This window comes from Oratosquilla oratoria, chromosome 15 (genome assembly GCF_046742065.1).
Source record: "Oratosquilla oratoria isolate Oo_2021 chromosome 15, ASM4674206v1, whole genome shotgun sequence".
In the NCBI taxonomy this organism is placed as follows: Eukaryota; Metazoa; Arthropoda; class Malacostraca; order Stomatopoda; family Squillidae; genus Oratosquilla; species Oratosquilla oratoria.
This window is the reverse complement of record NC_134791.1, coordinates 22,656,407-22,683,293: the sequence shown is the minus strand read 5'-3', so window position 1 is coordinate 22,683,293 and position 26,887 is coordinate 22,656,407. Positions and strand designations below refer to the sequence as shown.

Genomic DNA, 26,887 nt, shown 5'->3' with positions numbered 1-26,887 from the left:
CAGAGGACAGGGATGGCCCTTCCTTTACAAGGAGGAGAAAATCAACAAATGAGTATGTACCATCCCCTTATAGTATAGGAAATGGTCTTATGTTATATGTATGTATTTTCGATATCTTTGTTGGAAAAGGGAGGAATGGCATCTAGTTTTATCTTGTGTAACTTTTTGGTTCTATTAATTTTTTCTGGAGTTCTGGATTTGAAGCTTTGTTTGTAAAAGTGTTTGTTGATACAATTTTTCTTTGTGTTGCTCATACTGCTTCATGGGTGGGAGTTCTACATTTTCAATATTTTTTTTATTGTATTTTACCTTTGTATACATTTGTTTTCCCATCTAAAGTTTGTTTATTATTTTTTATTATTTTGTGTGTGTAGCCATATTGGGTCGTGTGTGTTCATGTTCCCTGAAAGTATGTAGCTTGTATATCCACTCAGAGGTTGGAATAGAGGGATGTAATCATTGGGGGGGGGGGATTGTTGTTGTTACGTTTTAGTATTGTAGTTGTAGATGATCTAGTGTTCAATTTCTTTGTTTTTGTGAAGGGTTCATTTTGTGATCTGTGCCTATCTTTTTCATGCGCTGCTCTATGGTAAGAATTTTGGTTTAGATGATCTATCAATACTGTTGCATACAACCATTTCTCTTTCATAAAACTTTTTCTTTCAGAGACTCTTTTCTTAACTGTTGGAATATGACTTCCTGTAGCAACTCTGAATCAGCAGATGGAGGACGGACCAAGGCACATCAACACACATGTACACATCTGGGTGAATGTAGTCTTGGATCACATGCTGGATTCAAAAGATAGCTCCCATATGAGAGCTCAGATCTCAAACAGCTTGACCTGACACACACACACACACACACACACACTATATGCATGTGTGTATGTGTGTGTATATATATATATATACATATATATATATATATATATATATATATATGTATTTATATATATATATATATATACACACACACACACACACACACACACACACACAAACACACATATAAAATATACACACTTACTTATAGCCTCTGGATCCTCTTTACTGAATCTCTTGGACTGAGCACTTAAGACTATGAGCCAGACCACAAGGGTGCACTTCCAATTGGGATTACAGAAAGAGAGCACCATCTCTAGGAGGAAGGCACCCCTGCCTCCTACTAGGTGCACTTGCCTCCAACTGCTATTACATAAAAATGTATAAACAAGGGTTAATATATGCATTTGCTTGTATATACATTCATACATACATAAAAAAAATATAAAGGTATGTATCATATGTATATGTTATACATAAATATATGCATATTTATGTACATACATATATATACTTATATACACATACAAATATATAATGTATCTTGCTGCATTAATTCTGACCCAGGGTAGTTGATGAGATGCAGGGATGACCCATCATCCAGGAGGAGCTAAAAATAGGAAGGGAAGGGTGGTGAATGGGAGTGGAGTATGTAGGGATGAAATGGGTGGTAATGGATTTATGCCTTTGACTTTGGCCATCTCCCTTGTAATGGGGAAGAAGCCTTTGGTATATGTATGTATGTATATATATATTTGTAGTGAACATGTACACATGCACACAATTACAAAAGTAAACAATCACACAGACAAGTTTGTGAAATGAGTGCATTTCTTTCTCATGCAACTTGGTAGAAGTTACACATACAACTCGAAAGATTTAAATCACAGGGGAAATTACAATTTTTAGTAGCACACAATTGTGATGCTGCCAAACATGAAAAATAAATAGAGAAAGCCTTGGAAAAAAAGAATAAAAAAATAAAATAAAATAAATAAATTACATCCTATCCCTGACATTGTTTTGTTGGATCATAGCAATATCATTACCAAACAACTGCTGCCCTAATGATCAATTTGCTTATTATGGATTGTGATCATCTCTGCCTAACATGCGAAAGCAATCAAAAACTCCCATGTGTGGCAGGATGGATAAGTACACTATGAGTAGGGAGGGAAGGAGATGGGGAGGGCTGGGCAAAGGGAGGGAGGCAGACACACACAGCATGCTAGCATGAGAAGGAATAACTTTAGAAATGCAATATCACATAAAATGACACTGTACTACTATTGCCTCTGTCAAGATTGTACAACAAGAAAATATATAGATCACAGGCATTTCTCATCACCAGCCCACTCCTTGCAGAACACCAGGTAAATTTACGGTTCAGTGTCATAAGTAATTGGCCGTAATACCTGTTCAAGGCATGAGAGTTCCATAAAATAGTCTTTAAATCTCTAAACATCCATGCATACTTCAAAAACTAAATTCACTGGTTCAGTTTCAAGAATCCCTATTGCATTCTGCATCTTATGTCCTAAGACTTTCCTGCTCCACCCAGCAAGAAAGCAAGTTAAAGTGTAATTTTGTACTGATAAATACATTTCTCACCTAACAGCAAAATGTAGATCTACAACAACCTACACTGTGAGGAACATTCAAATCTCTATACAATAAATCTTAAGTTCCAAATGCAAGGATGAAATTAAAAGAGAACAATGAGAAGAAACATGAAGAAAATAGATACAAAGTAATGATAAATAAAATTAAAAACTTGAGTAATGCAGACAGGAACTGCTTGTGTGGCATGCAGCCCTGCTGCATGGTGGACAGGCACAAAGTCCAAGGTGACTTCTTTCTTTTTTCGAAGAAAGACCTATTTCCACACTTTGACATGTAACACTGTGTGACACATTTGAGGAACTTATCCCAGGGGTTGGCTGGAGGGAGAGATGCGGTGAGAGGAGTGGTCAGATTTTTGGCGATGGAATTAATGGAAGCCCCTTGTCTGTGATCCATACTCAGTGCCTGCTATCCCTCGACTGATAAGAGCCAAGTCCGTCACAGCTTCTTGTATCCGTTTTTTGCTTCCTCTATTTCTGGAATAAATAAAAACATAAATCAAGTTACAATATTGTTTTAACTTCCCATGAGTGGATGCCAAAGGAAGACTGTGCAAAAGAGGAGTGAATGAAGTGGTTGTAAATGTGGCTTGAAAATATATTCTTTTTGTTTGCTCTTTAAAATTTATCAAGTGAATGCGGGCAGTGATGGAGGCACTGGATACAAGAGTGGTCTGATGAGTGAAGAAGAGTCCAAAATATAGGAGTGAGTGGCGAGTAGTTGTAAATACAAGAGGAAATGCCATGGCTCAAACAAATATTCTTGTCTGCACTGTAAATTTCTTGATTTCAATTTATGTGGGTGATTCACCATGGTCTTGGATCATGTGTTGGACTTGTGATTGACAGATATTTCCTTCTTGGAAGAGCTCAGAGCTCATATATGACTGGTCTATGGGTAATGCTGTGACCTTACATGCACATGCACCCACAACTTCCCACCCACGAGAGTTGGAGTATTGACCTGCAGCACAACAATACTGAAATTATTTCAGTCCTGGGCAAGATTCGAACCCAGACTGCCGTAGTGACAGTCAGGAACTCTACCACTGTGTGTATTTACCTAGATCTTACAGGATAGGGAGCTACGGTTGTAGTGTCCCATCTCTGTATCTTGCCATGTCTAATTTGCTCTTAAATTCGTGTATTGTCTTTGCACATACTAATTTTCATCTAGTTTGTTCCATACATCCATCACTCTGTGGGGAAAGTTGTTCTTTTTAAAGTCTCTTCTATAACTGTCCTTTTGGAGCTTCCTTCCATGTCCCCTTGTATTTCTCTTATCCCAATTTAGTAAGTCTCCTCTATCAAGAGCTTCTATACCTCTCATGATTCTGTAGATAGTCAATAAGTCTCATTTATCTCAATTTTCCTTATATTCTTTTTGGTACTGGGTGACCATAGTGTTGCTGCGTACTTGAATTTTGGCCTTATCAATGTGACTAGTATTTTCTTTATCCAAGTAAGTAAAAACCACCTTTATTGATCTTAAAAAGTTGTAGGTTTCTCTGACTATTCTGTTTATCAGGGGACATGTCGTTTATGATGATTACTCCCAGGTCTTTTTCAGATCCCACTTTATTTCCTTTGCACCAATTTTATATTGTCCTGATATCCTGTTTTTACTTTTTCCAAATTCCATCATGCTACATTTCTTAATGTTGAAGTCTACTTCCCACTTTTGACTCAATTCCCAAACCCTGTTCAGATCTTTCTGCAGCAAATCACAATCTGTTTCAGTACTCACTTTCTTCAACAGTTTTGTGTCATCTACAAAGAAGCTCGGGTAACATTCCACACCCTCATCCATGTCTTTTACATAAATAGCAAACATTATTGGACCCAATACTGATCCTTGTGGAACTCCACTAATCACCTCTTCCCAAGTACAACTCATCTCTGAGCACTATTCTCATTTTTCTTCCATGCAAGAAGTCCTCCATCCATTTAAGTAGTTAATCTGTATCCCTCCTATGGTTTCCAGTTTTCTTAATAAGTTTTTGTGTGGTACTTCGTTAAAAGCTTTTTGTAGGTCTAGGAAAGCACAATCAGCTCATCTTTCCCTTTTCTAGTATTATATCTAGTAGTTTTGAGTAAAGACAGATCAAAGTTGTGGCATGTGATCTTCCCTGTCTAAATCAGAATTGTCTCTGATTTAGTATATTGTTCTCCTCCAGATGTTTTATCCATCTACTTTTTATAACTTTTTCATAAATTTTGGCTACCTTGGTTGTAAGGGAAACAGATCTGTAATTTGTTGGGTTTTCCTTGTTTCCTCCTTTATATATTGGTATGATATCGGTATTTTTCCTTCTTTGAGTGAGCAACTTGTCATATATTTTGTCTATTAGTTCTTCTTTACATTCTTTTAGTATCCAGTTTGTGATTCCATCCAGGCCGTGCAATTTTCTGATATTAAGGTTAACCCCTTCCATACGGTGACGCCTACGTAGGCGTCATGAGGAGCAAGTGGGTACACGAGGCTGCCATATCGGCGTCTTGATTATATTTATTGTAGTTGTACCTGCATGACCCCCATACTCTGTAAACTGGCTTCATCATATTTTCTATGGTTATCAAAATTCACGGGTGAAAGAGAACGAGCATTACAGGGGTTACTTTATTTTTTATAATGCGAGTATTATGACGCAACATCGCACGTCTGGCAGCTAATGCTGCCCGCGAGATTTTGGCCCGGAGTGAAGAGGTTAATCATTTGGTCCATTATTTCTTTCAGTGTTACAATTTCCCTCATGGGGGGGGGGGGGGGGGGGGTCACTTCTCTCCCTTCATCCCAATGTTGTACATTTTTTCTAATGAAAACTGACCTGAAGCATTTGCTCATGACTTTAGCCATTTCTGTATCTTCTGTGTATTCCATATTACCTTGGCGTAGTTTCACTATTTCCTGTTTGTTTTTTAGTTTACCATTAACACTATGAAAAAATTCTTAAGTTTCTCAAATTAAAAAAAAATTCTTATGTTTCTCAAAGTCCATTTTAATATACATCAGTCTTCCTTTTCTGTATTTCTCATTTCTCTATATACTTCCTCCTTTAGTTCTAACTCAAGTAATATGTGGTCACTCTTTGCAATTGGTGTCTTGTATTCAATTTTATCCACAATTTCAGGTTCTGACACAAATAATAAATCTGGTCTGAACGGTTCTTCATTATTCCTAAATATATAATTTTCTTTTACCCATTGTGCCATTATATGTTCTATAGTCATGTCAAGTAATACATTTCCCCATAGATCCTCTCCATCTTTCACTGTCATCTCTTCCCAACAGATTTCTTTGCAGTTAAAATCCCCCATAAGTACCACATTTCCTCCATCCTTCAGCATCTCATTTAATTAAAGGAAGGGAGAGGACGGAAGACAGAGGTGAGTGGAGAATGGTTGTATATGGATGATGTGATTGCATGAGGAGGAATGGGTGGGGGGGTGGGGTAGTATGTGTGAGTAAATTTTGACGCAGCCCGAAGGGATTTCTCCCCATCCTCTCCTTATATGCAAGGGGGGACGGAGAGGGGGGGTCGCCGATTAAATGAAGCGGCCTTGCTGTGGATGTGCTGTGTCTTGCGACACTGCTTCTGACCCAGGGCGGTGGGCAAGGTGCAGGGATGACCCGTCATCCAGGAGGTGCTCAGATGAGAGGGAGGGTGGGAGGGGTGTGGAGTGTATTTAGGGATGAAATGGGTGGGAGTGTTTTTATGCCTTTCCCTTTTTGGCTACCTCCCTTGAAAGGGGGAAAAAGCCTTGGTATATGTATGTATGTATGTATCTTCTAACATTTTAGAACAATCTCTCTCCAAGACCCTGTTTTTGGGGGCACTTAAATTACCACAAATTTTCTACTTTTCATATCACTACCTTCAACTGAGGGAGGTATTGCAGATATAGGAGGAAAGCTATTAAGAGCAGTCAAGAGTTTTAACGAGAGTAGTAGAGCTTGTGGGGATGTGTTATGTCCGCTAAATTGAAAGTCCGCAAATTCGAGGTCCACTAAATTGAGGGTTGAGTGTATATCACCACAAATTTCCTACTTTTCATGTCACTATTTTCAACTTTTATCATAATTCTACATTATTATTTCCTTCTGTGATCTTTGTCACATTTAAGCCCTTCTTAGTCAAAAACATGACTCCTCTACCCTGTTTTTCCTCTCTTATTTTGTATACAGTGGTTATATAAACCTTGTCCATAATTCCCATTATATCTGTTTTTTCTTCCACCAGATAACCATTTAATTAATTTAATCCTGTGTGCATGTATTTATTTACCTAGTTGTATTTTGCGGGAGAAGAGCGCTCACAGTGACCCGCAGTTGTATCTTTCCGCATCCAGTTCTTTCTTAAAATAAGGTATATTTTTAGCACTCACTATTTTCTCTTTCAATTTATTCCATGTATCTATTACTTCGTGTGGAAAACTGTTCTTTTTCAAATCTCTTCTGTACCTGTCCTTCTTAAGTTTCTTCCCATGTACTCTTGTGGTTCTTCTGTCCCATTTAAGTAGGTCATCCCTATCAAGGATTTCCATCACTTTCATAATTCTGTAGATGGTTATCAAATCGCCTCTTTCTCTTCTTTGCTCCAGAGTTAGTAAGTTTAGTTTGTCCAGTCTTTGTATGTCAACTTGCTAAGTTTTGGTGCCGTCTTCATCAATGCTCTTTGAATTCTTTATAGTTTCTTTATGTTTTTTATTGTACTGGGTGTCCATGGTGACTCTGCATATTCTAATTTTGGTCTTATCAGTGTAACTTGTATTCTCTTTACCATTTCCTCGCCCATGTAGTCAAAGGCCACTTTATTTGATCTTATTAAATTACACATACATATACCAAGGCTTTTTCCCCCTTCCAAGGGAGGTAGCCAAAAAGGGAAAGGCACAAAAACACTCCCACCCATTACATCCCCAAATACACTCCACACCCCTCCCACCCTTCCTCTCATCTGAGCACCTCCTGGATGACGGGTCATCCCTGCACCCTGCCCACCGCCCTGGGTCAGAAGCAGTGTCGCAAGACACAGTACATCCACAGCAAGGCCGCTTCATTTAATCGGCGACCCCCCCTCTCCGTCCCCCTTTGCATATAAGGAGAGGACGGGGAGAAATCCCTTCGGGCTGCGTCAAAATTTACTCACACATACTACCCCCCCCCACCCCCCCGCCCATTTCTCCTCATGCAGTCACAACATCATCCATATACAACCATTCTCCACTCACCTCTGTCTTCCGTCCTCTCCCTTCCTTCCTCAACAGACATTCCCCTCTTCCCCAAAGCCCCCTTCACCCCATCCATCCACCTCATCCTAGGACGTCCCCTCATGTTCACTCCCTCCACATCTGCCTTCCATACCTCTTTTACTAGTCTTTCTTCACTCATTCTTTCCATGTGTCCAAACCATCCTAATATTCTTTCATCAACCCTATCTCCCAAATCCTTTTTCACCCCTGTTCTCCTCCTCACCTCCTCATTTCTCACTCTATCCAGCCTAGTAACCCCCACCATACTTCTCAGACACCTCATCTCAAACACATTCAAACTTATTAAATTACTTTATCAAAAGCCTTTTGTAGGTCCAGGAAGGCACAGTCTGCCCAGCCATCTCTTTCTCGTATTATATGTACCAATCTTGAGTTAAAGCATAAGTTTGTAGTATGATCTTCCACTTCTAAATCCAAACTGGTTGGGGTTTAGTATTTTGTTCTCTTCCAAGTGTTTAGTTCATTTATTTTTGACAACTCTTTTGCATATTTTTGCAATTGTGCTTGTAAGGGATACTGTCTATAATTTGTTGGATTTTCTTTTTCACCTCCCTTATATATTAGTACAATATTAGCATTTTTCCTGTCTTGTGGTACTTTTCCTTCTTTGAGTGAAGTCAATTATCTTGTGTATTTTATCTGTGAGTTCATCTATGCATTCTTTTAATATCCAGTTCGCTATTCCGTCTGGTCCATGAGACTTTCTGACATAGAGTTTCCTTATTTGGTCCCTTATTTCTTTCCATGTCACCATTATTTCTTTCATTTTAGGGGGTCCTTCTTGGTGCCCATCATCCCACATTTGTAGGCTTTCAATTGTAAATACAGACTAATAGTGTCTTGTCATTACTTCAGCCATTTCTACATCTTCTGTGTATTCTTTATTTCCTTCACACAGTTTCACTATTTCACGTTTGTCTTTTAGTTTACCATTTATATATCTGCATGCATGTATTTTACGGGAAGAGAGCTATGCTCGTAGTGACCCATATCTGTATCTTTCAGCATCAAGTTTGTCCTTAAATTTTTGTATAGTTTTTGCACTCATTGTTTCCTCATCCAATTTATTTCAGATATCCACCACTTTGTGTGGGAAACTATTCTTTTACATCTCTTCTATAACTATCCCTTTTAAGTTTCTTGTCATGTCCTCTTGTTTTTCTTTTATCCCACTTTAGTAAATCATCTCTATGTGATTCACCATGGTCTTGGATCACATGTTGGACTTGTGACTGACATGTGTGTGTGTGTTTTTGTGTACACGCATGGTTTGGGGTTAGGGTGGGAGGGTTTGCTATATAATCAAGCAGTAGGGGGTAAACCAGCTCTGGCTACAGGTCCTGCCTCTGATCTCTGCTGTGAGGTTGGAGACAATTATGACCCTTTTCTGTATGGGGGGATGGAGAGGGGGGGGTCGCCAATTTAATGAACCGGCCTTGCTGTCGATGTGCTGTGTCTTGCAACACTGCCTCTGACCCAGGGCAGTGGACAAGGTGCAGAGATGACCCGTCATCCAGGAGGTGCTAAGTTAAGAGGTAGGGTGGAGTGGAGTGGAATGTATTTAGGGATGGAACGGGTGGGCATGGTTTTATGCCTTTTTCTTTTTGGCTACCTCCCTTGTAAAGGGGAAAAAGCCTTGTATGTTCCTCAATATACTAAAATGTCTCCCATCCATCTCTCATTTTAATTTACAAATGGGAGATGGATGGGAGTGTACATGCCTTGGCTGGCTACCTCCCATACAATGGGAAGCAGGTTCTTAGTATAAAGATAAATAGATGCTAAAATAGCAACAAGTTAATTTCAGATGGATGTATGCTTTCATTTGGTTTTTGAAAATATGTACTACAATGTTCCTAATAACAAAACTCACTTCAATATCTTTTTGGCAAATTCTTCCTTCTGCTGAGCATTGACACGGGGTGAGGGGAAAGGTTCATCAGCCTGTATGGTCTTGAAGGTGCGTGCAAGGTCATCACCATACATCTTGCACGTGGCACTTAACACATCACCAAAGGAGGACAAACTATGGCGAGGTGAATTACCTAAAAAGCATGATCACCATCAATACCTTGAGTCTTTTTATTCCTCAGCAAACTGTATAAAATCTATGGGTATAAAAATGTAGAAGACAGAGTCCAACTGTAAGACTAAGAGGAAAAGGCACTTGTATGAACATTATTGGTATAATTACGAAAGACAACAGCCCAACTGTAAAAGGAAGAACGAATACTTACATATACAGAACATGAGAGTACGGACAAGTGTTTCAATGTTATGGGAAACAATGGGATGGAGTCCTGCACAGGAAGGGTCTCGACTTAGTAAAACAAAGCTGCTCAGGAACTGCCCTGCCCACTTGATGGTAGAATCTTCAGGAAGTTTGAGAGCTTCAACTCCTGCAATATTTGACAAAATATTTTACTAAATAAGATTAAGATGAAAAAAAAAAGTGAGGGGTGGGATCAAAGTTCATAGATGGAGAGACCTTGGGCTTGGTCCTAAAGCCTCATTAACACAGGGTTAGTATAGCGGCCACTACTTGCCCAACCTCAACAAAAAAGTAAACTTGCCTCCAAACTATCTTAGTGTTGACATTTACTTTCTGGGAAGTTAACTTGCAGGAGTGAGAAGTGGGAGGATATTCATCTTATAGAATCACTACCATTAACATTCACTGATCCTTTATATGGCAAATAAACTATGCATAAAGGTCTGATAATCTCATAATATGTCAAGCATCTTTGAACCAAACCAAACTTTTTACAAATTATGTCTCATTATATATTGATCTCTCCTCTCGAAAGGTGAAAGGGATCAACAATGGGTACCTGCAAGATAGTCAAAGAGAATTATCACCTTGCCATCCATCTTCAGAATCTGTCATAAGTTGGAGGTATTAAAAAAAATAATAAAATAAATAAATAAAAATAAATAAAAAATAAATAAATAAAATAAAACACCTCTGGAGAGCTGCTACTCTCTCCCCTTGTACATCTCATCACCTTACTGTTACCCACATTCATCTTCAACTTTCTTCTTTCACACACTCTCTCAAACTGTCACCAACTTCCTCAATCCCTCCTCTGATCCTGCTACAAGTGCAGTGTCATCCACAAACAACAACTGGCTCACCTCCCACTTTTCTCCATTTTCTTTAACCATCCATGTATAAGTTGAACAGCCAGGGCGACATAACACATCCTTGACGAAGTCCCACCTTTACCTCGAACCACTCATTCTCTCCATTTCTAATCCTGACACATGCTCTGCTACTCTCGTAAAAACTCTTGACAGTTCCTAGAAGCTTTCCTCCTATCCTGTATATCTGCAAAACCTCCCACAGTGCCTTCCTGTCTACCCTGTCATAAGACTTTTCCAGATCCATAAAAGCCCAAAAAAACATCCTTACTCTTTCCTATAGCTTTCTCACATATCTGTCTTACCACAAAAATCTGATCTACACAACCTCTACCTGTCCTAAATCCACACTGTTCCTCTCCTAATCCTCTCAATCAAGATCCTCCCATAAGCCTTCGCAAAAGTGGCAGCAGACTGGAAGTGAGTATTATGGGAGAGAGACTGAAGGAAGTAGATAGTTTTAGATACTTGGGTGTGAATGTGGCAGGAAAGGGAGGAATGGAGGTGGAGGTATAATGTAGATTGAGAGAAGCAAGTAAATGCCTTGGTGAATTATAAAGTGTAATGAGAAATAGATATTTGGGAATGGATGCTAAGAGGAGATTGTATAAAGAAGTGATTGTGCTAACAGCACTTAATGGGGTAGAAACATCGAACATAAAAGAGGAAGAGTTTAAGTATTTTGAGATGAAATGTCTAAGTATGGTAGGGGTTAACAGGCTGGATAGAGTGAGATACGAGGTAAGGAGGAGGGCAGGGATGGAAAGTGAATTGGGAGATATGGTTGATAAAAGAGTATTGGGATGGTTTGGGCACATGGAAAGAACGAGTTAAGAAAGATTAGTAAAAGAAGTGTGGAAGGCAAAGATGGGGGGGAGTGAACATTAGGGGGCGACCAAGGATGAGATGTGTGGATGGGGTAAAAGGGGCATTGCAAAAGAGGGGAATGTCTGTTGTGAAAGAAAGGGAGAAGACAGAAGAATGTTTATGTATGGATGATGCTGTGATGCATGGAAGGGAGTGGATGGGGGGATGGGGGGTTAGGGAGTGCGTGTGCATGATATTTTGATGCAGCTCGAACGGATTTCTCCCTGTCTTCTCTTTTTCTGCATGTGGGGATGGAGAGGGTCACCAATTAAATGAAGTGGCCTTGGTGTGGATGTACTGTGTCTTGCTGCATTGCCTCTGATCCAGGGCAGTGGTCAAGATGCAGAGATGACCTGTCATCCAGGAGGAGTCAAGAAAAGAGGGAGGGAAGGATGGAGAATGGGAGTGAAGTATGTGGGGATGAAACGGGTGGGAGCGGATTTATGCCTTTGACTTTGGCTACCTCTCTTGTAATGGGGAAAAAGCCCTTGGTATATGTCTGTACCTAAGTGAAACAGTGGTGTCAAATCCTCAGCATCCTGCATGAGGAGATGTGGCGTTTTCTTGAGGACGGCAGTAAGGAGGAGGAGGCAGGCCTGCACCGCATCTGTCTGGCCCCACAAATCTCCTGAAGCCCGCTGCAGTGTTGTGACCACCACCATCCGCAATAGCACCTTCATGTTGCCCTCCTGTGTAGTGTCCTTACCAAACAATATGACGAGCTGTACAGAATAAATAAGATGAATTAATTAGAGTTATTATATTTCTATTTCTTTGTTTTCATATAAACTGGTACTATCCCAACTAGTTAGCAACAAAACATAATGGTAAACAAATTAGAGTGATTTGATGCATATGCAGATATAAAACTTAAGTCAGATAACCTATACATCCTTATATCATCTTGTAAAAAAGAATAAATAAATAAAATAAATAATAAAATAAAATATAAACAAATAAATAAAATAAATAACCCACCTGTTTGACAAGGTCTAATATCGCAGGATTGAGGGAAGCTTCATAAAGCTGGGGAATGCTTTCTAGGATTGATGGCAATAAGGCTATGCTGTCATCAACTAAGGTACTTACACTATTTTTCAACAGCTTACACAAAGCCTGAAAAGCAAGCAAGACAAATCAAGAAAAAGTAATAAATCAGTGTTAAACAAAAATGCTTTTGCAGATCAAGACAATTTGTTGACAAGAAATTTTGCATCAGTCTTATTCTAAATACCTCAATGATTTCTGGGTCATTGGATGCTTTGGCAGCCAACTGCGTTATAAGAGGCATAATTTGTTGCAGCACCAAGAGTAGTGGCTGAGCCTCTGCTACCATCAGCTGCAAAAAATTATTAATCAATAAGTAAATAAATAAATAAAAATAGTCCAAGTCTCTGCTCAATACAATGGTTTACCAATAGTGGTCAATGAATGGAATATAATTAATAACCATGTTGTGAATGCTAAAGCAAATGGTTGTTTTAAGAAAAGGTTAAACAAATTTATGGATGGGGGATGACGGGTGGTAATGGACATGGAACTACCTAGTGTAGGCCTTATGGTCTCTTGCAGTCTCCTTCATTTTTATGTTCTATGTTCTTATGTACAATCTTCTCTTTGCATTCACCTCCAGATACTTTAGGAGTAACTGAGTTTAGCATGGAACAGTGCTTCTCAATGTACAAGTAGGCAATTAGTTTTTTCAGGTGGGCAATTGTGGGCAACTAAGGAAGTCTGGGCCAAATTTTTTTTATTTTTTTTTATTCAATATGTTTTGTTTTTTATTTTTCATTGATGCCTTGTTCTTTTGAAGTGGTTTTAAACCAAGGTCTTATGCTTTTTCAGATGAAGTGAAGTTTACCTTTCAAATGATAAGAATTGTAAATCACCACATGGGGGATATCAGGAATCTAAAGGTGAGTAGGTGGGGCATGGCAAAAAAAAAAATCTGCCTCTTTCCCTCCTGTAGTATATATTAATCATTATAAATTCTGTTAGCATTGTGTATAATTATAGGAATTAAAAAGTGATGCGTAATTGTATGTGTGTGTATGTACGTACGTGTAACAAGTATGGAAGTTTTCAGAAGAATGCATAATTGCCATTTCTGTTTACATAATTATCATTTCTATTTTTTGTAAATGCAGAAGTTGAATGAATGGAAAATAGATTATTATTATTAAATCATATAAATGTATTAGTCTGAGTGTATGTTATTTTCTGTGTGCAAGGAATTATTTGTAAACAATTGAGTGAAAGCAACCGTCGGGCACGCCGTTCCATAACTAGGGTGACGTGCATTAGTCATTTGGAGGCGAGACCTTGAGGTGTGTACAAGTGGGCTAGTGTGTTCTGATATAAATATATTCCTGTGAAATAAAAACTGTGAATGCTTCATCAACTATTATTTACCATTGTTGCACAAACAACACTCCTCCTATCCTTACCCTCGACTGTCTTGTTGTTGAATCCTCCTCCTCTTCATCTTCATCAACAGCAGCTGTGTTGAGGTTGAGATGTCGAGCAAGACATGAGAGCAATTTCAAAATGGAAACCAACTCGGCCCGCTGTCCTCTAGTTAATCCACCATCCTGGAAAAATATGGGAAAACAAAAATAGAAAAAATATATAAAGTATTGAAAAAAATTATATTCCTCCACAATATATGAACATTAAGGTGGTAAACTAGGCTAGCAAGCTATTGCTTTTATCGCTCTGCTTGAGCAGAAATGACTTCAGTTACAATATTCAATACTTCCGGACAAAATCTCAACATTGTATCAAACATTTGTACAGGTTTAACTTCTCTTAGTTTGTCATTCAGCTTCTCACTATATGACAAATGAGCAATTTGACATTTGGAAATTTGAAAAACTAAAGATCATAACTGAAGTCATTTCTACTCAGAGTAGCAAAAGCAAGTAGTATGCTAGTGAGAGATGCCTAATGTGCTGCCACCCTTACATTCTCCACTAACAAGTTTCTAGTCAATAAGAGGAAGTCTGTCAAGGATGAAAGGGAAAGGATAAAACACAGGTGTTAATGGAGAGATTGCAAATGGATGAGGAAATACACACACACACACACATATATATATATATATATATATATATATATATATCCACATGTGTATATATATATATATATATATATATATATATATATATATATATATATCCACATTTGTATATATATATATATATATATATATATATATATATATATATATATATATATATATATATACCAAAGGCTTTTTCCCCCTTTCAAGGGAGGTAACATAAATCCACCCCCACCCCCCTTTTCTTGACTCCTCCTGGACGACAGGCCATCCCCGCATCTCTCCCACTGTCCTGGGCTAGAGGCAATGCAGCAAGACACAGCACATCCACAGCAAGGCTGCCCAACCCAATCAACAACCCCTCCTCTCCATCCACTCATGCAGAAAAAGAGAGGATGGGGAGATATCCACCTTGGGTTGCATCAGAATATTGTTCACCCAGCCCCCACCTACTCCCATGCACCACAGCATCATCCACACACAACCACCCTCCACCCATCCCATCCTCCACTCCCCTCTCAACAGACATCCCCCTCCCTCACAACACCCCATCCATCCATCTCACCTTTGCCCCTCCACATTCACTCTATCCACTTCACCCATCAACCTTTCCCCACTGATTCCCCCCATGTGCCCAAACCATCCCAAGACTACCTCATCAACCCCTCAACTCCCCCTCCACCCTTGCTTCCCTCCCCCAAACCCCACCACAACACTCGGGCACTTCACCCCAAATACACCCAGACTCTTCCTCTCCTATGTTCCACACCCCTGCTCCACACAGCACCGTGGGTACAACCACCCCTCCACACAATCTCCTCTCAGCATCCACTCCCAAATGCCTACCTCTCATTACATCCTCCAATCCACCAATGCACCCACCTGCCTCTCTCAATCTACATTCCACTCCCACCCCCTCTCCTGCCACATTTGCCCCCAAGTATCCATTTCCTCCAGCCTCTCTCCCTTAATACACACTTCCAATTTGCTGCTATCCTCCCCCCCCACACACACAATCTCACCACCCTACTTCTACCCACATTCATCATCAATTTCCTTTCCTTGCACATCTTCCCAAACTGTGCCACCAACCTCCCCAATCCCTACTCTGATCCCACCACAAGCGCAATGTCATCAGCAAACAACAACTGGCCCCATCTCCTATTTTTCTTAATTTTTCCCAACCATCTCCAATCCCTGGCCCACTACCCTTGTATCACCCTCTTGCACCACCCCATCCATGCATAAATTGAACAGCCATGGCAACATGACACATCCTTGGCAAAGTCCCACCCCTACCTCAAACTACTCACTCTCTCCACCTCCAACAACAACACAGGCTGAGGAAATGATACAGAAAAAAGGAGGTTCATCATAGAATGAAATGGTGGGGGTGAATCAGTTTCAGCTGTGAGACCTTGTTTTGGTACTGTGTCTTGCTGCACTACCTCTGACATGAGCATGTGTGGCAGCAAAAAGGAATGTCTCTTCATCCATAAGAAATTAAGACTGGAGGGGCAACAATATCATCATCATTTATTGATTTAATCTTATTTACTTATCTATTTTATTTTACTTATTCATTCATTATCATTTTTTCTGTGTGGGTAAAAGACACAGCACCACAGAGGCTGAGAGCCAAAGTATGTTAAACCAATTCCCACCCCACATCCTCTCACAAGAAAATATAGAACAGTACTCTGACTCAGCCATCCCCTATTAACAGAGGAAAGAGCCTTTTGGTTACATGTACACCTAGGTCTCTCAATCCAACCATCTGCCATTTGTGTGGATATTTGGGCCCAGGACATAAACCAACTTCGGGAATTGGTGGTGTTTTAGGTCCTGGATCAATTCCTGATGTGGGTTTATGTCCTGGGCCCAAACGTCCACCTAAGTGGCGGTTGGGGAGTGTTGGATTAAAGGACCTAAGTGTATGTGTATCTATGTGTGTGTTTGTAGTGACCTGTGGGCCCACCCAAAGGCCCATATGTTTTACAATCATATGAACAGAGAATACACTTGCAAAATAGTTAAAATACTTGCCATTACATCCTTTAGATGACTGAGTCTAGAAATGTATGGGGTGAGTGTAGTGTTGAGGTAGGTCATGATGGTAGCATGGTCCATACCAACTGATAAGACTCTGCTAATTATGGTGAGGATTCGCTCTGTTTCCGCTGACTCCACACTGCTCTGCTCTAGGGCTCGCTGGATAAGAATGAAAATGGATTAACTCTATAAATATATATATATATATATATATATATATATATATATATATATATATATATATATATATATATATATATATATATATATATATATATATATATATATATATAAAATCTTATTACTTTTAGTATAATACACACAACCAGCACGATTTCACTTTTATTTAAAATTCTATTTGTTTCCCAGTGCTGTGGTGGAAGGGATGATTAAATGGGTTTTATTCATGGTGTGGGTGTGCTCACTCAGCCTTTTTAAGTGGTACTGGTGGTGGGTGTTGGTAGTGTTGGTGGTGAAAAGTGGAGATACATGGAAAGTAGTGATGATAATGGTGGTGGCAGTGTTTGTGGTGTTGGTCCTTTTCTGCATGAGGGGGACAGAGAGGTGGGAGGGGGGTCGCCAAATTTATGAAGCGGCCTTGCTGTGGATGTGCTGTCTTGCGACACTGCTTCTGACCCAGGGCAGTGGACAGGATGCAAGGATGACCCGTCATCCAGGAGGTGCCAAGATAAGAGGGAGGGAGGAGGGTGGAGGGGAGTGGAATATGTAGGGAATGGAATGGGTGGGAGTGGTTTCTATACCTTTTTCTTTTTGGCTACCTCCCGTGTAAGGGGGGAAAAGCCTTGGTATATGTATGTATGTATCTTATGGGTGGGAGTGGTTTTTATGCCTTTGTTTTTTTGGCTACCTCCCTTATAAGGGGGAAAAAAGCCTTGGTATATGTATGTTCATATGTATCTTATGGGAAAGGAGAGCTAAGCTTGTGGTGCCCCGTCTTTGTATCTCTCCATATCCAGTTTGCTCTTAAATTCTTGTACTGTTTTTGCACACTGTTTATTCATCCAATGTACTCCATACATCCACCACTCTGTGGGGAAAGCTGTTCTTTTTCAGGTACCTTCTATATTTGTCCGCTTCTTTCCATGTCCGCTTCTTTCCATGAGGAAGCTGGTGGCAGAGTTTGGGAGAGTATGTGATAGAAGAAAGCTAAAGATAAATGTGGGTAAAAGTAAGGTGATGAGATGTACAAGGGGTGAAAGTGGCAGTAGACTGGAAGTGAACATTAAGGGAGAGCGACTGGAGGAAGTGGATAGTTTTAGATACTTGGGTGCAAGTGTAGCAGGAAAAGGTGGAGTGAAGGTGGAGGTAGAATGTAGATTGAGAGAAGCGAGTAAATGCCTTGGTGGTTTAAAGAGTGTAATGAGGAATAGACATTTGGGAATGGATGCGAAGAGGAGACTGTATGAAGGAGTGATTGTGCCAACAGCACTGTATGGGGCAGAAATGTGGAACATAAGAGAAGAAGAGAGAAGGAGTTTGAATGTGTTTGAGATGAAGTGTCTGAGAAGTATGGTGGGGGTTACTAGGCTGGATAGAGTGAGAAATGAGGAGGTGAGGAGAACAGGGGTGAAAAAGGATTTGGGAGATAGGGTCGATGAAAGAATATTAGGATGGTTTGGACACATGGAAAGAATGAGTGAAGAAAGACTAGTAAAAGAGGTATGGAAGGCAGATGTGGAGGGAGTGAACATGAGGGGACGTCCTAGGATGAGGTGGATGGATGGGGTGAAGGGGGCTTTGGGGAAGAGGGGAATGTCTGTTGAGGAAGGAAGGGAGAGGACGGAAGACAGAGGTGAGTGGAGAATGGTTGTATATGGATGATGTTGTGACTGCATGAGGAGGAATGGGCGGGGGGGTGGGGGGTGGGGTAGTATGTGTGAGTAAATTTTGACGCAGCCCGAAGGGATTTCTCCCCGTCCTCGCCTTATTTGCAAAGGGGGACGGAGAGGGGGGGTCGCCGATTAAATGAAGCGGCCTTGCTGTGGATGTACTGTGTCTTGCGACACTGCTTCTGACCCAGGGCGGTGGGCAGGGTGCAGGGATGACCCGTCATCCAGGAGGTGCTCAGATGAGAGGAAGGGTGGGAGGGGTGTGGAGTGTATTTAGGGATGAAATGGGTGGGAGTGTTTTTATGCCTTTCCCTTTTTGGCTACCTCCCTTGGAAGGGGGAAAAAGCCTTGGTATATGTATGTATGTAGTAAGTCTTCTCTGTCAAGGATTTCCATGCCCTTCAGAATTCTATAGATGGTCAACATCACCTCTTTCTCTCCTCTGTTCTTCATATGGGAATTTTGACAGCTCTGGGGTCATCCTCACAGCTGCTCTCTGGATTCTCTAAATCTTCTTTACATTATTTTTTGTATTGGGTGACCACAGTGTCATTGTGTACTCCAATTTAGGCCTTATCATTGTGACTAGTATTTTCTTTACCATTTCTGCATCCAAGTAGGTAAAAGCCACTTTTATGGCTCTTAGTAAGTTGTGGGTTTCACTGACAATCTTGTTTATATGTTTGTCAGGGGGACATATCTTTTGTGATGATCACTCCCAGGTCTTTCTCAGATCCCTCTTTCTTAACTTCTTTTTCACCAATTTTATATCTTCCAAATATAATTCTTTTTACTTTTTCCAAACTCCATTATGCTACATTTTTTAGTGTTGAATTCCACTTCACATTTCTGACTCCATTCCCAAACCCTGTTTAGATCTCTCTCTAATGATTCACAGTCCAATTCAATACTCATCTGCAAAGAAGCTCATATAACATTCCACTCCCTCATCCCTGTCATCTACATAAATGGCAAACATTATTGGAGCCAGCACTGATCCTTGTGGGACTCCACTAATTACCTCTACCAAAGTAGAAGTCTTCTCTCTGAGCACTACCCTAATTTTTCTTCAATGCAAAAAGTCCTCCATCCACTTCAGTGGTTTACCTTGTAACCCTCCTATAGTTTCCATCTTTCTTAAAAAATTGTTGTGAGGGACTTTACATCCTTTTAATATCCAATTTGCTATTCCATCCGGGCCATGTGATTTTCTGACATTGAGGTTCATTATTTGATCCTTCATTTCTTTCCATATTATTATTTCCTTCATGATTTACCTTCTCTCCCTTCAATGTTGTATTTTTTCTCTAGTGAAACCGGACTTAAAATGTTTGCTTATAACTTCCACCATTTTGGCATTTTCTGTGTATTCAGTGTTCCCTTGGTGTAGTTTCACTATTTCCTGCTTGTTTTTCAGTTTCTCATTTACATATATATAGAACAGTTTTGGTTGATCTTTACATTTATCTATTATGTCTTTCTCATATTTACACTTTTCTTCCCTACGTAATGTTACATAATTGTTCCATTGGTTAACATATGATTGCCACTTTCTAGGTTTCTAGTCTTTTCTCCATCTCTTCCAAGATTTATCTCTTCTATCTTTTGCTTCACTGCACCTTCTATTAAACCAGCACTTTATGTACACCCTTGTTTTTGCTTTGGTAAATATTTTTCCACTCCTTTATAAATCATCAGAATCATACATTTTTCTTCCAATTGTGTTTCACCTTTGTAAAAAAAATTCTCAGCTCACTTCGAGAATTTTTTTTCTTAAGTTTGTCAAAGTCTGCTTTGCCATACATCAGTCTGCCCTTTCTGTGTTTCTCATTTCTCTTCATGTTTCCTCTTTTAATTCTAACTCAAATAGTATATGATCACTTCGCAACTGATATCTTGTAATAAATTTTGCCTACTATTTCAGGTTCTAACATAAATATTTGATCTAGTCTTGATGGTTCTTTATTATTTCTAAATCTGGTGCTCTCCTTCACCCATTGTGTCATTGTATGTTCCATGTTCATGTCGAGTAATACATTTCCCCATTGATCTTCTCCACCTTTCACTGTGTGTGTGTGTGTGTTTGTCAATGTAAACATACTGAGTGCAAGTTTTCTTCAGATAAGTAAAATCAATTGGCAATAGTCTCAATGAATATTCAAGTCAATCTCTGTAATCTAGGTGTTTCTTATGACAGGTTAGAACATATATACAAGCTGATATCTACTCTAAAATGTTCATTACTTTACTGAAAATGTACTATTATAACACAATCACAAATCACAAACCTGACAGCATGAAAGTATTTGTTGCGAGAAAGGTGTAATTGTAAAGGGACATTCAAGGGTAAGATCTCTTAAGGCCTGGGAAGCTGCTCCCACTAGGGATGTGTTGAGCAAGCCCGCAACCATTAGAGGAATTACATATTGTAAATTGTCATGGTGATAATTCAACCAATCCGCATAGGCACCTGCAGTGGAGAAAGAAAACATTTAACATAATAAAAACACATACAATCTGACTATACTCACAGATCCTTAATTTTTCTGAATGAAAATTAATTAGACATATATAACCCTTTACATCAAATGATGGGAATGACACCTTACCTAGAGTAGTCAAAGCCACAGATATAAGCTGTACATTATCTGCAAAAGGAATCTGTGGAATACTTTGAATAAATCTAGGGACATAATAATTGTCACTTTCTGCAACTGTTTCTGCCACTGAAGAATAGGCATGGAGGATTGCTTCTAGATATCGCCAGTCAGTTGGATCAGTCTGCATCTTGAGAACTGCCTTTTGTAGGTGACTTTCCAGGTGGCTTAACATATCTCCACGAAGAATGAAGTATGCATACATCTGGGGAAAAAAAAATTCATGTGTAAGAATATAAAGTGAGAGAAAATGAAAGTAAGAAAATAAATAAATAAATAAAAAATAAATAAGAATACCTTTTTTTCAGATTCCTCTTCTCAAAAGGTAAAATTGATCAAAATCTCTATCCTTTCCATAACCAGAAATACACAAAATAACTAATTTTGCATCTGCACAGGCAAGTGAGTAAAATAATTTAAAAGAGAAGTAGTACTTACATAAGTATCACATATATCTTGCCTATAACACCTAAACATCTCTTTTTCTTCTGACGACAATGCACCATCAGGCGGCAAGAGGGACTTCTCAATAAAGGTATCTACTAGCTTCAGATATACACCACGAAACAATTGTAGCAATTCTGTCAGTTGATCCCCTTCAAATGTCATTATGTCATCCTAAAAAAAAAAAGAAAGATTCAGTTTTTTAATCATATTCACATAATAAGACCAATCAATCAGTTGCCTTGGTTGTCTATTGCAGGAGATCCATGGTTCTATGGTCCCGATTATATGAATCAGCCTTGCTGTGGATGTACTGTGTCTTGATGCATTGCTTCTGACTCAGGGGGGCAGGACACAGGGATGAGAAGGGTGAAAAAGTCCTTGATATATAGATAGATCTATATACCAAAGGCTTTTTCCCCTTTATAAGGGAGGTAGCTAAGTCAATCACTTAAAGAGTAGTGAAAATGTTGAGCAGTGCCTTTTGTGTGGTGTTTGTATTTGGGACATATGGCACCTGTTTCCACCCTGATTCTTTGTTGATATTTAGAACTAAGTGATAACCTCGATGTAGGCAGGTTCATAAAACTGTCTTGGAAACATCTCTTATGGGTTCATATCTGTGGGCATTTAATAAATAGATAAGTTTGGCCTGGAAGGTTTGTCAAAATATACTTACATGCAGGGACCAATGTACCTGCATGTGGTTGTACCGGAAGATGGACAGTGAAGCTGTTCATTTTCAAAACCTGTCAACCTCCTCACCTCAACAGACGGTGCAACCACAAAGGAATGATAATCAACAGCCTGGGCCCAAGATACCCCTGTCAATTTCAACTATATTTCTTGCACTTTTTCACATAAGAAGAGATGACAATTGTTCTCCTCTCCCTAAATCATTCAGCCAGTGACACAAAAAGTCCTGTGGTACAACACAGACAACAGCCCAAAATTTCTTCCCATAGAGATCTGTGGGAGGTTTTGAGGACTGTTGCTAGCTACTATGGGGCTGCAGATTTTCCACTTGGTGAAACTTGAGGCAACTGATTACATACACACATTACAAATAGTTTAATTCTCCTTATATGAAGGGTGGCCAAGTAAAAAGCATATATTTCTTTTGATTCTTTGGACACAACCAATTTAGTCACAAGAAAACTACACTCAAAATATACACATAGAAAAAATTCAATTGAACTACAGGCAGGTTAATTTTTACTTTCATAACAGATAACAAATGCTTCTGACCCAGGGCAGTGGGCGAGATGCAGGGATGACTCATCATCCAGGAGGTGCCAAGATACGAGGGAGGGAAGAGGGTGGAGGGGAGTGGAGTGTGTTGGGGATGGAATGGGTGGGAATGGTTTTTATGCCTTTGTTTTTTGGCTACCTCCTGTATAAAGGGGAAAAAGCCTTTGGTATATGTACATACATAATAATATCATCTGAAAGGACAAATAGCAGGTACCTGCTGGTAGTAGTCTTACAAGACAGACATTGGAAAATCTCCCTGACTCTTCAAAACCCATGGCCACCCTTACCTTCATCTGGAAATGAAGCCCCATGGACTGGCACACTCTCCAGACTAGCCCAAAATATCTCTATCAACTTCAACTGTATTTCCATCACCTTTTCATATACAGCTGACAACTAGTAACTGCTCCCAACACAAACAATTGTCCAAAGTTTCATCCTACAACCAGAGAGATCTATGGGAAGGCCCAGCGATTGTTGCCAGTCAATGTGCAGCTGTAGATCTCCAGACAGTGAAAATATAGACACCAATTATCAAGAATGTCATCTGACAATAATTATGACTCGAGTTTCACTCTCTGGAAACCTGCAGACCCCATTGTGGCCAGCACTGGTTCTCAGGCCCTTCCAAAATCTTTCTGGAAAGAAATTTTGGACTGTTGTATTTATATGGTACTGTTTCATGTTGCTGGCTGAAGGTTGTAGAAGATGAACAGTCACAACCTGTCAGCTCTCCTTATGAGAGGCAGTGGTGGAAATATGGGTGAAATTAATGGACAAAGATCTTGGACCTGGTCTGGAGTGCTAATTCCTGAGTATTACCTGTAGATGGAGGCAAGAAGATTACCGTGTTTTGAAAATGGACAGCAGAGAGATGGTTCTACCATCCATCCTGTTGGACAACCATTAGCAGAGGCACCTGTCACTGGTTCCCCATTTGATTAGTGAAAGACAGAAAGAAAGAAAAAGAAAGAAAAAAAATCAATGAATAATTGCAACACATACCAATAAAAAAATTATGTCACTCATCTCCATAACTAAGAGAGAGAGAGAAAGAGGGGGGGGGGGATCGATCAAGTGAAGCAGCCTTGCTGTGGGTGTATTGAGTCTTGCTGCATTGTATTTGACCCAGGACAGTTGACAGATACAGGGATGACCTGTTATCCATGAGGAGCTGAGATGGGAGAGGTGGAGGGGGTGGTGGAAGGGAATAGGTACGTGCCTCTGACTGCTACCTCCCTTTTACAGGGGAAAAAAGATCTTGGTATATATCATATATATATATATATAAATATACATATACATACATAAACCAAGGGTTTTTTCACCCTTACAAGGGAGGTAGCCAAAGTCAAAGGCATAATTTCACTCCCACCCATTCCACTCACATTTACCACCCCTTTCTCCCTCTTTTCTTGGCACCCTGCATCTTGCCCATTGCCCTGGGTCAGAGGCAATGCAGCCAGACACAGTACATCCAAAGCAAGGCTGCTTCATGTAATCAGCAATCCCCCACTCTCCGTCCTCTCATGCAAGAAAAAGAGATGGGGAGAAATCCCTTCAGGCTGCATCAAAATATCATTCACTTGTAACCACTCCCTAACCACCCATCCCCCACAAATTCCCTTCTATGCATCACAGCATTATCCATACAGAACCATTTTCCAATCAGCCCTATCTTCTGTCCTCTCTTCCTTGCTCAACAGACATTCTCTTCTTTCTCAAGATCCCTTTTACCTCTTCCATCCATCTCATTCGGTTGCTCCCTCCTGTTCACTCCATCTACCTCTGCCTTTCACACTTCTTTTACTAATCTTTCTTCATTTATTCCTTTCATGTGTCCAAACCATCCCAATAATCTTTCAACCCTATCTCCCAATTCCTTTTTCACCCCTACTCTCTTTCTTGTTTCTCACTCTATCCAACCTAGTAACCGCTACTATACTTTTCAGGCATTTCATCTTAAACACATTTAAACTCTTCCTCTTTTATGTTTCATATTTCTGTCCCATACTGTGCTGTTGGGACAATCACACTTTCATACAATCTCCTCTTAGCATCAATTCCCAAATGTCTATTACTCATTACACTTTTTAATCCCCCACAGCATTTACTTGCTTCTCTCAATCTACATTCTACCTCCACCTCCACTCCTCCCTTTCCCAACACATGTGCCCACAAGCAAGTATCTAAACCTATCCACTTCCTTCAGCCTCTCTCCCTTAATACTCACTTTCAATTGGCTGCGATCCTCTCCCCTTGTACATCTCATCACCTTACTTATACTCACATTTATCTTATTATTATGTGTACATGGATGGGGTGGTGTGGGAGGTAAATGCAAGGGTAATGGGTTGGGGATTGGAGATGGTTCAAGAAAATGGAGAAAAATGGGAGATAAGCCAGTTGTTGTTTGCTGACAACAATGCATTTGTAGCATAATCAGAGGAGAGATTAAGGAAGTTAGTGATGGAGTTTGGGAAGGTGTGTGAAAGAAGTTGGAGATAAATGTGGGTACATACATATCTAGCCTTTGCTTTTAGGAATTTCCCCTGTGGGGCTACAAGGAGAAGGATACCTAGTCCCCGTCCCTTTATTCTCGCCTCTTACGATCCAAGTGGGAATACTTGGTGGCAGTATTCTTTTCCCCCACCACAGGGAGGTGCTAAGATGGGAGGGTGGAGGGGTGTGGAGTGTTTTTGGGGATGAAATGGGTGGGAATGATTTTATGACTTGTCCTTTTTGGCTACCTCCCTGGTAAGGGGGAAAAAGCCTTGGTATATGTATGTACATACATATACCATGTACCCACATGATATATATGATAATAATAATGAATAATTGATTTAAAATTTGGTTTAACATCGCCAACTTCCCCTATGTGGAGGCTAGGATGGTGCACCTTGCAGAGGACTTTGAAGCATGAAACTTAACAAACCAAGTCCTTGGTCCATCTCGCTGGCAGCAGAATTCAAACTGCCATCACCTTAACATCAGAAATTAATAACAACTAAATAAATAGATAATAAATAAATCACTTACTTGAAGTGTAAACCAAACGGAGAATGGGATATTAGAAGCGGTTTCTTCACTTGGGTATTGGCCTGGAGTTGCTGCACATTGTACCATTATGGTCACAATTTGTAAAACTGTGTCCCGATATCTTGCTTCTAGAGCTGACTGAAGGAGTAATCTTGAATGGCACTCAATTACAGAAGTGTACAATGAATAAACCAGAGAGGCTGTCAACTGAAACAAATAAAGTTATATATATGAATGAAGTGAAGAAAGCAATAACATAGCAAGCTACAAAACAGTAACAAAATCCTTCTGTACTGATCTGTCTATCTATATTTTTTTCTTTTTCCCCATGTCCCCCTGTAGTTGAGGGGGGAAAGAATTCCACCAGTGTTTCCCATGCAAGTCATAAAAGGTGACAAAGTGGGATGGCGTGATGAGACTATGTATCCTACTCTGTAAAATTATTCTATGAGAAGACAAGTCTATACTAATGGATTATCAAATTAGTACCAATGTTGTGGGAATGGTTTTTATGCCTTTTTCTTTTTGGCTATCTCCCTTGTAAGGGGGAAAAAGCCTTTGGGATATGTACGTATATATGTATTAATGTGTGAAATGGATATATTTATTTGGCCACCCCTGTTATAAGGGAAAAGGCCCTTTGGTGTATGTGTATGTATTTACCTAGTTGTATTATATGGGAAGAGAGCTATGCTCGTGGTGACCCGTCTTTGTATCTCTCAGCATCAAGTTTTTTCTTAAAATCTTGAATAGTGTTTGCACACACTGTTTCTTTGTCTAATTTGTTCAAAGTATCTAT

At 39.8% G+C, this 26,887-nt stretch overlaps 1 protein-coding gene across 3 annotated transcripts in view; it reads right to left on the bottom strand.

Moving 5' to 3' along the window:
* Nucleotides 1-935: 935 nt before the first annotated feature.
* Nucleotides 936-26,887, bottom strand: part of cdm (importin-13-like protein cdm) — a 79,746-nt gene continuing 53,794 nt past the window's right edge. For 2 of the 3 annotated variants that reach the window (XM_076198695.1, XM_076198696.1), the window contains 12 exons: nt 26,089-26,295; nt 21,787-21,966; nt 21,301-21,553; nt 20,980-21,161; nt 16,836-17,000; nt 14,176-14,319; nt 12,963-13,067; nt 12,707-12,844; nt 12,234-12,450; nt 9,958-10,119; nt 9,594-9,765; nt 936-2,923 (listed from right to left, as the gene is read on the bottom strand). In XM_076198695.1, coding sequence (XP_076054810.1) covers nt 2,815-2,923; nt 9,594-9,765; nt 9,958-10,119; nt 12,234-12,450; nt 12,707-12,844; nt 12,963-13,067; nt 14,176-14,319; nt 16,836-17,000; nt 20,980-21,161; nt 21,301-21,553; nt 21,787-21,966; nt 26,089-26,295 — 2,034 coding nt within the window. In that variant the 3' untranslated portion in view covers nt 936-2,814. The remainder of the gene's footprint in view (nt 2,924-9,593; nt 9,766-9,957; nt 10,120-12,233; nt 12,451-12,706; nt 12,845-12,962; nt 13,068-14,175; nt 14,320-16,835; nt 17,001-20,979; nt 21,162-21,300; nt 21,554-21,786; nt 21,967-26,088; nt 26,296-26,887) is intronic. The other variant, XM_076198697.1, reaches the window with a different exon arrangement.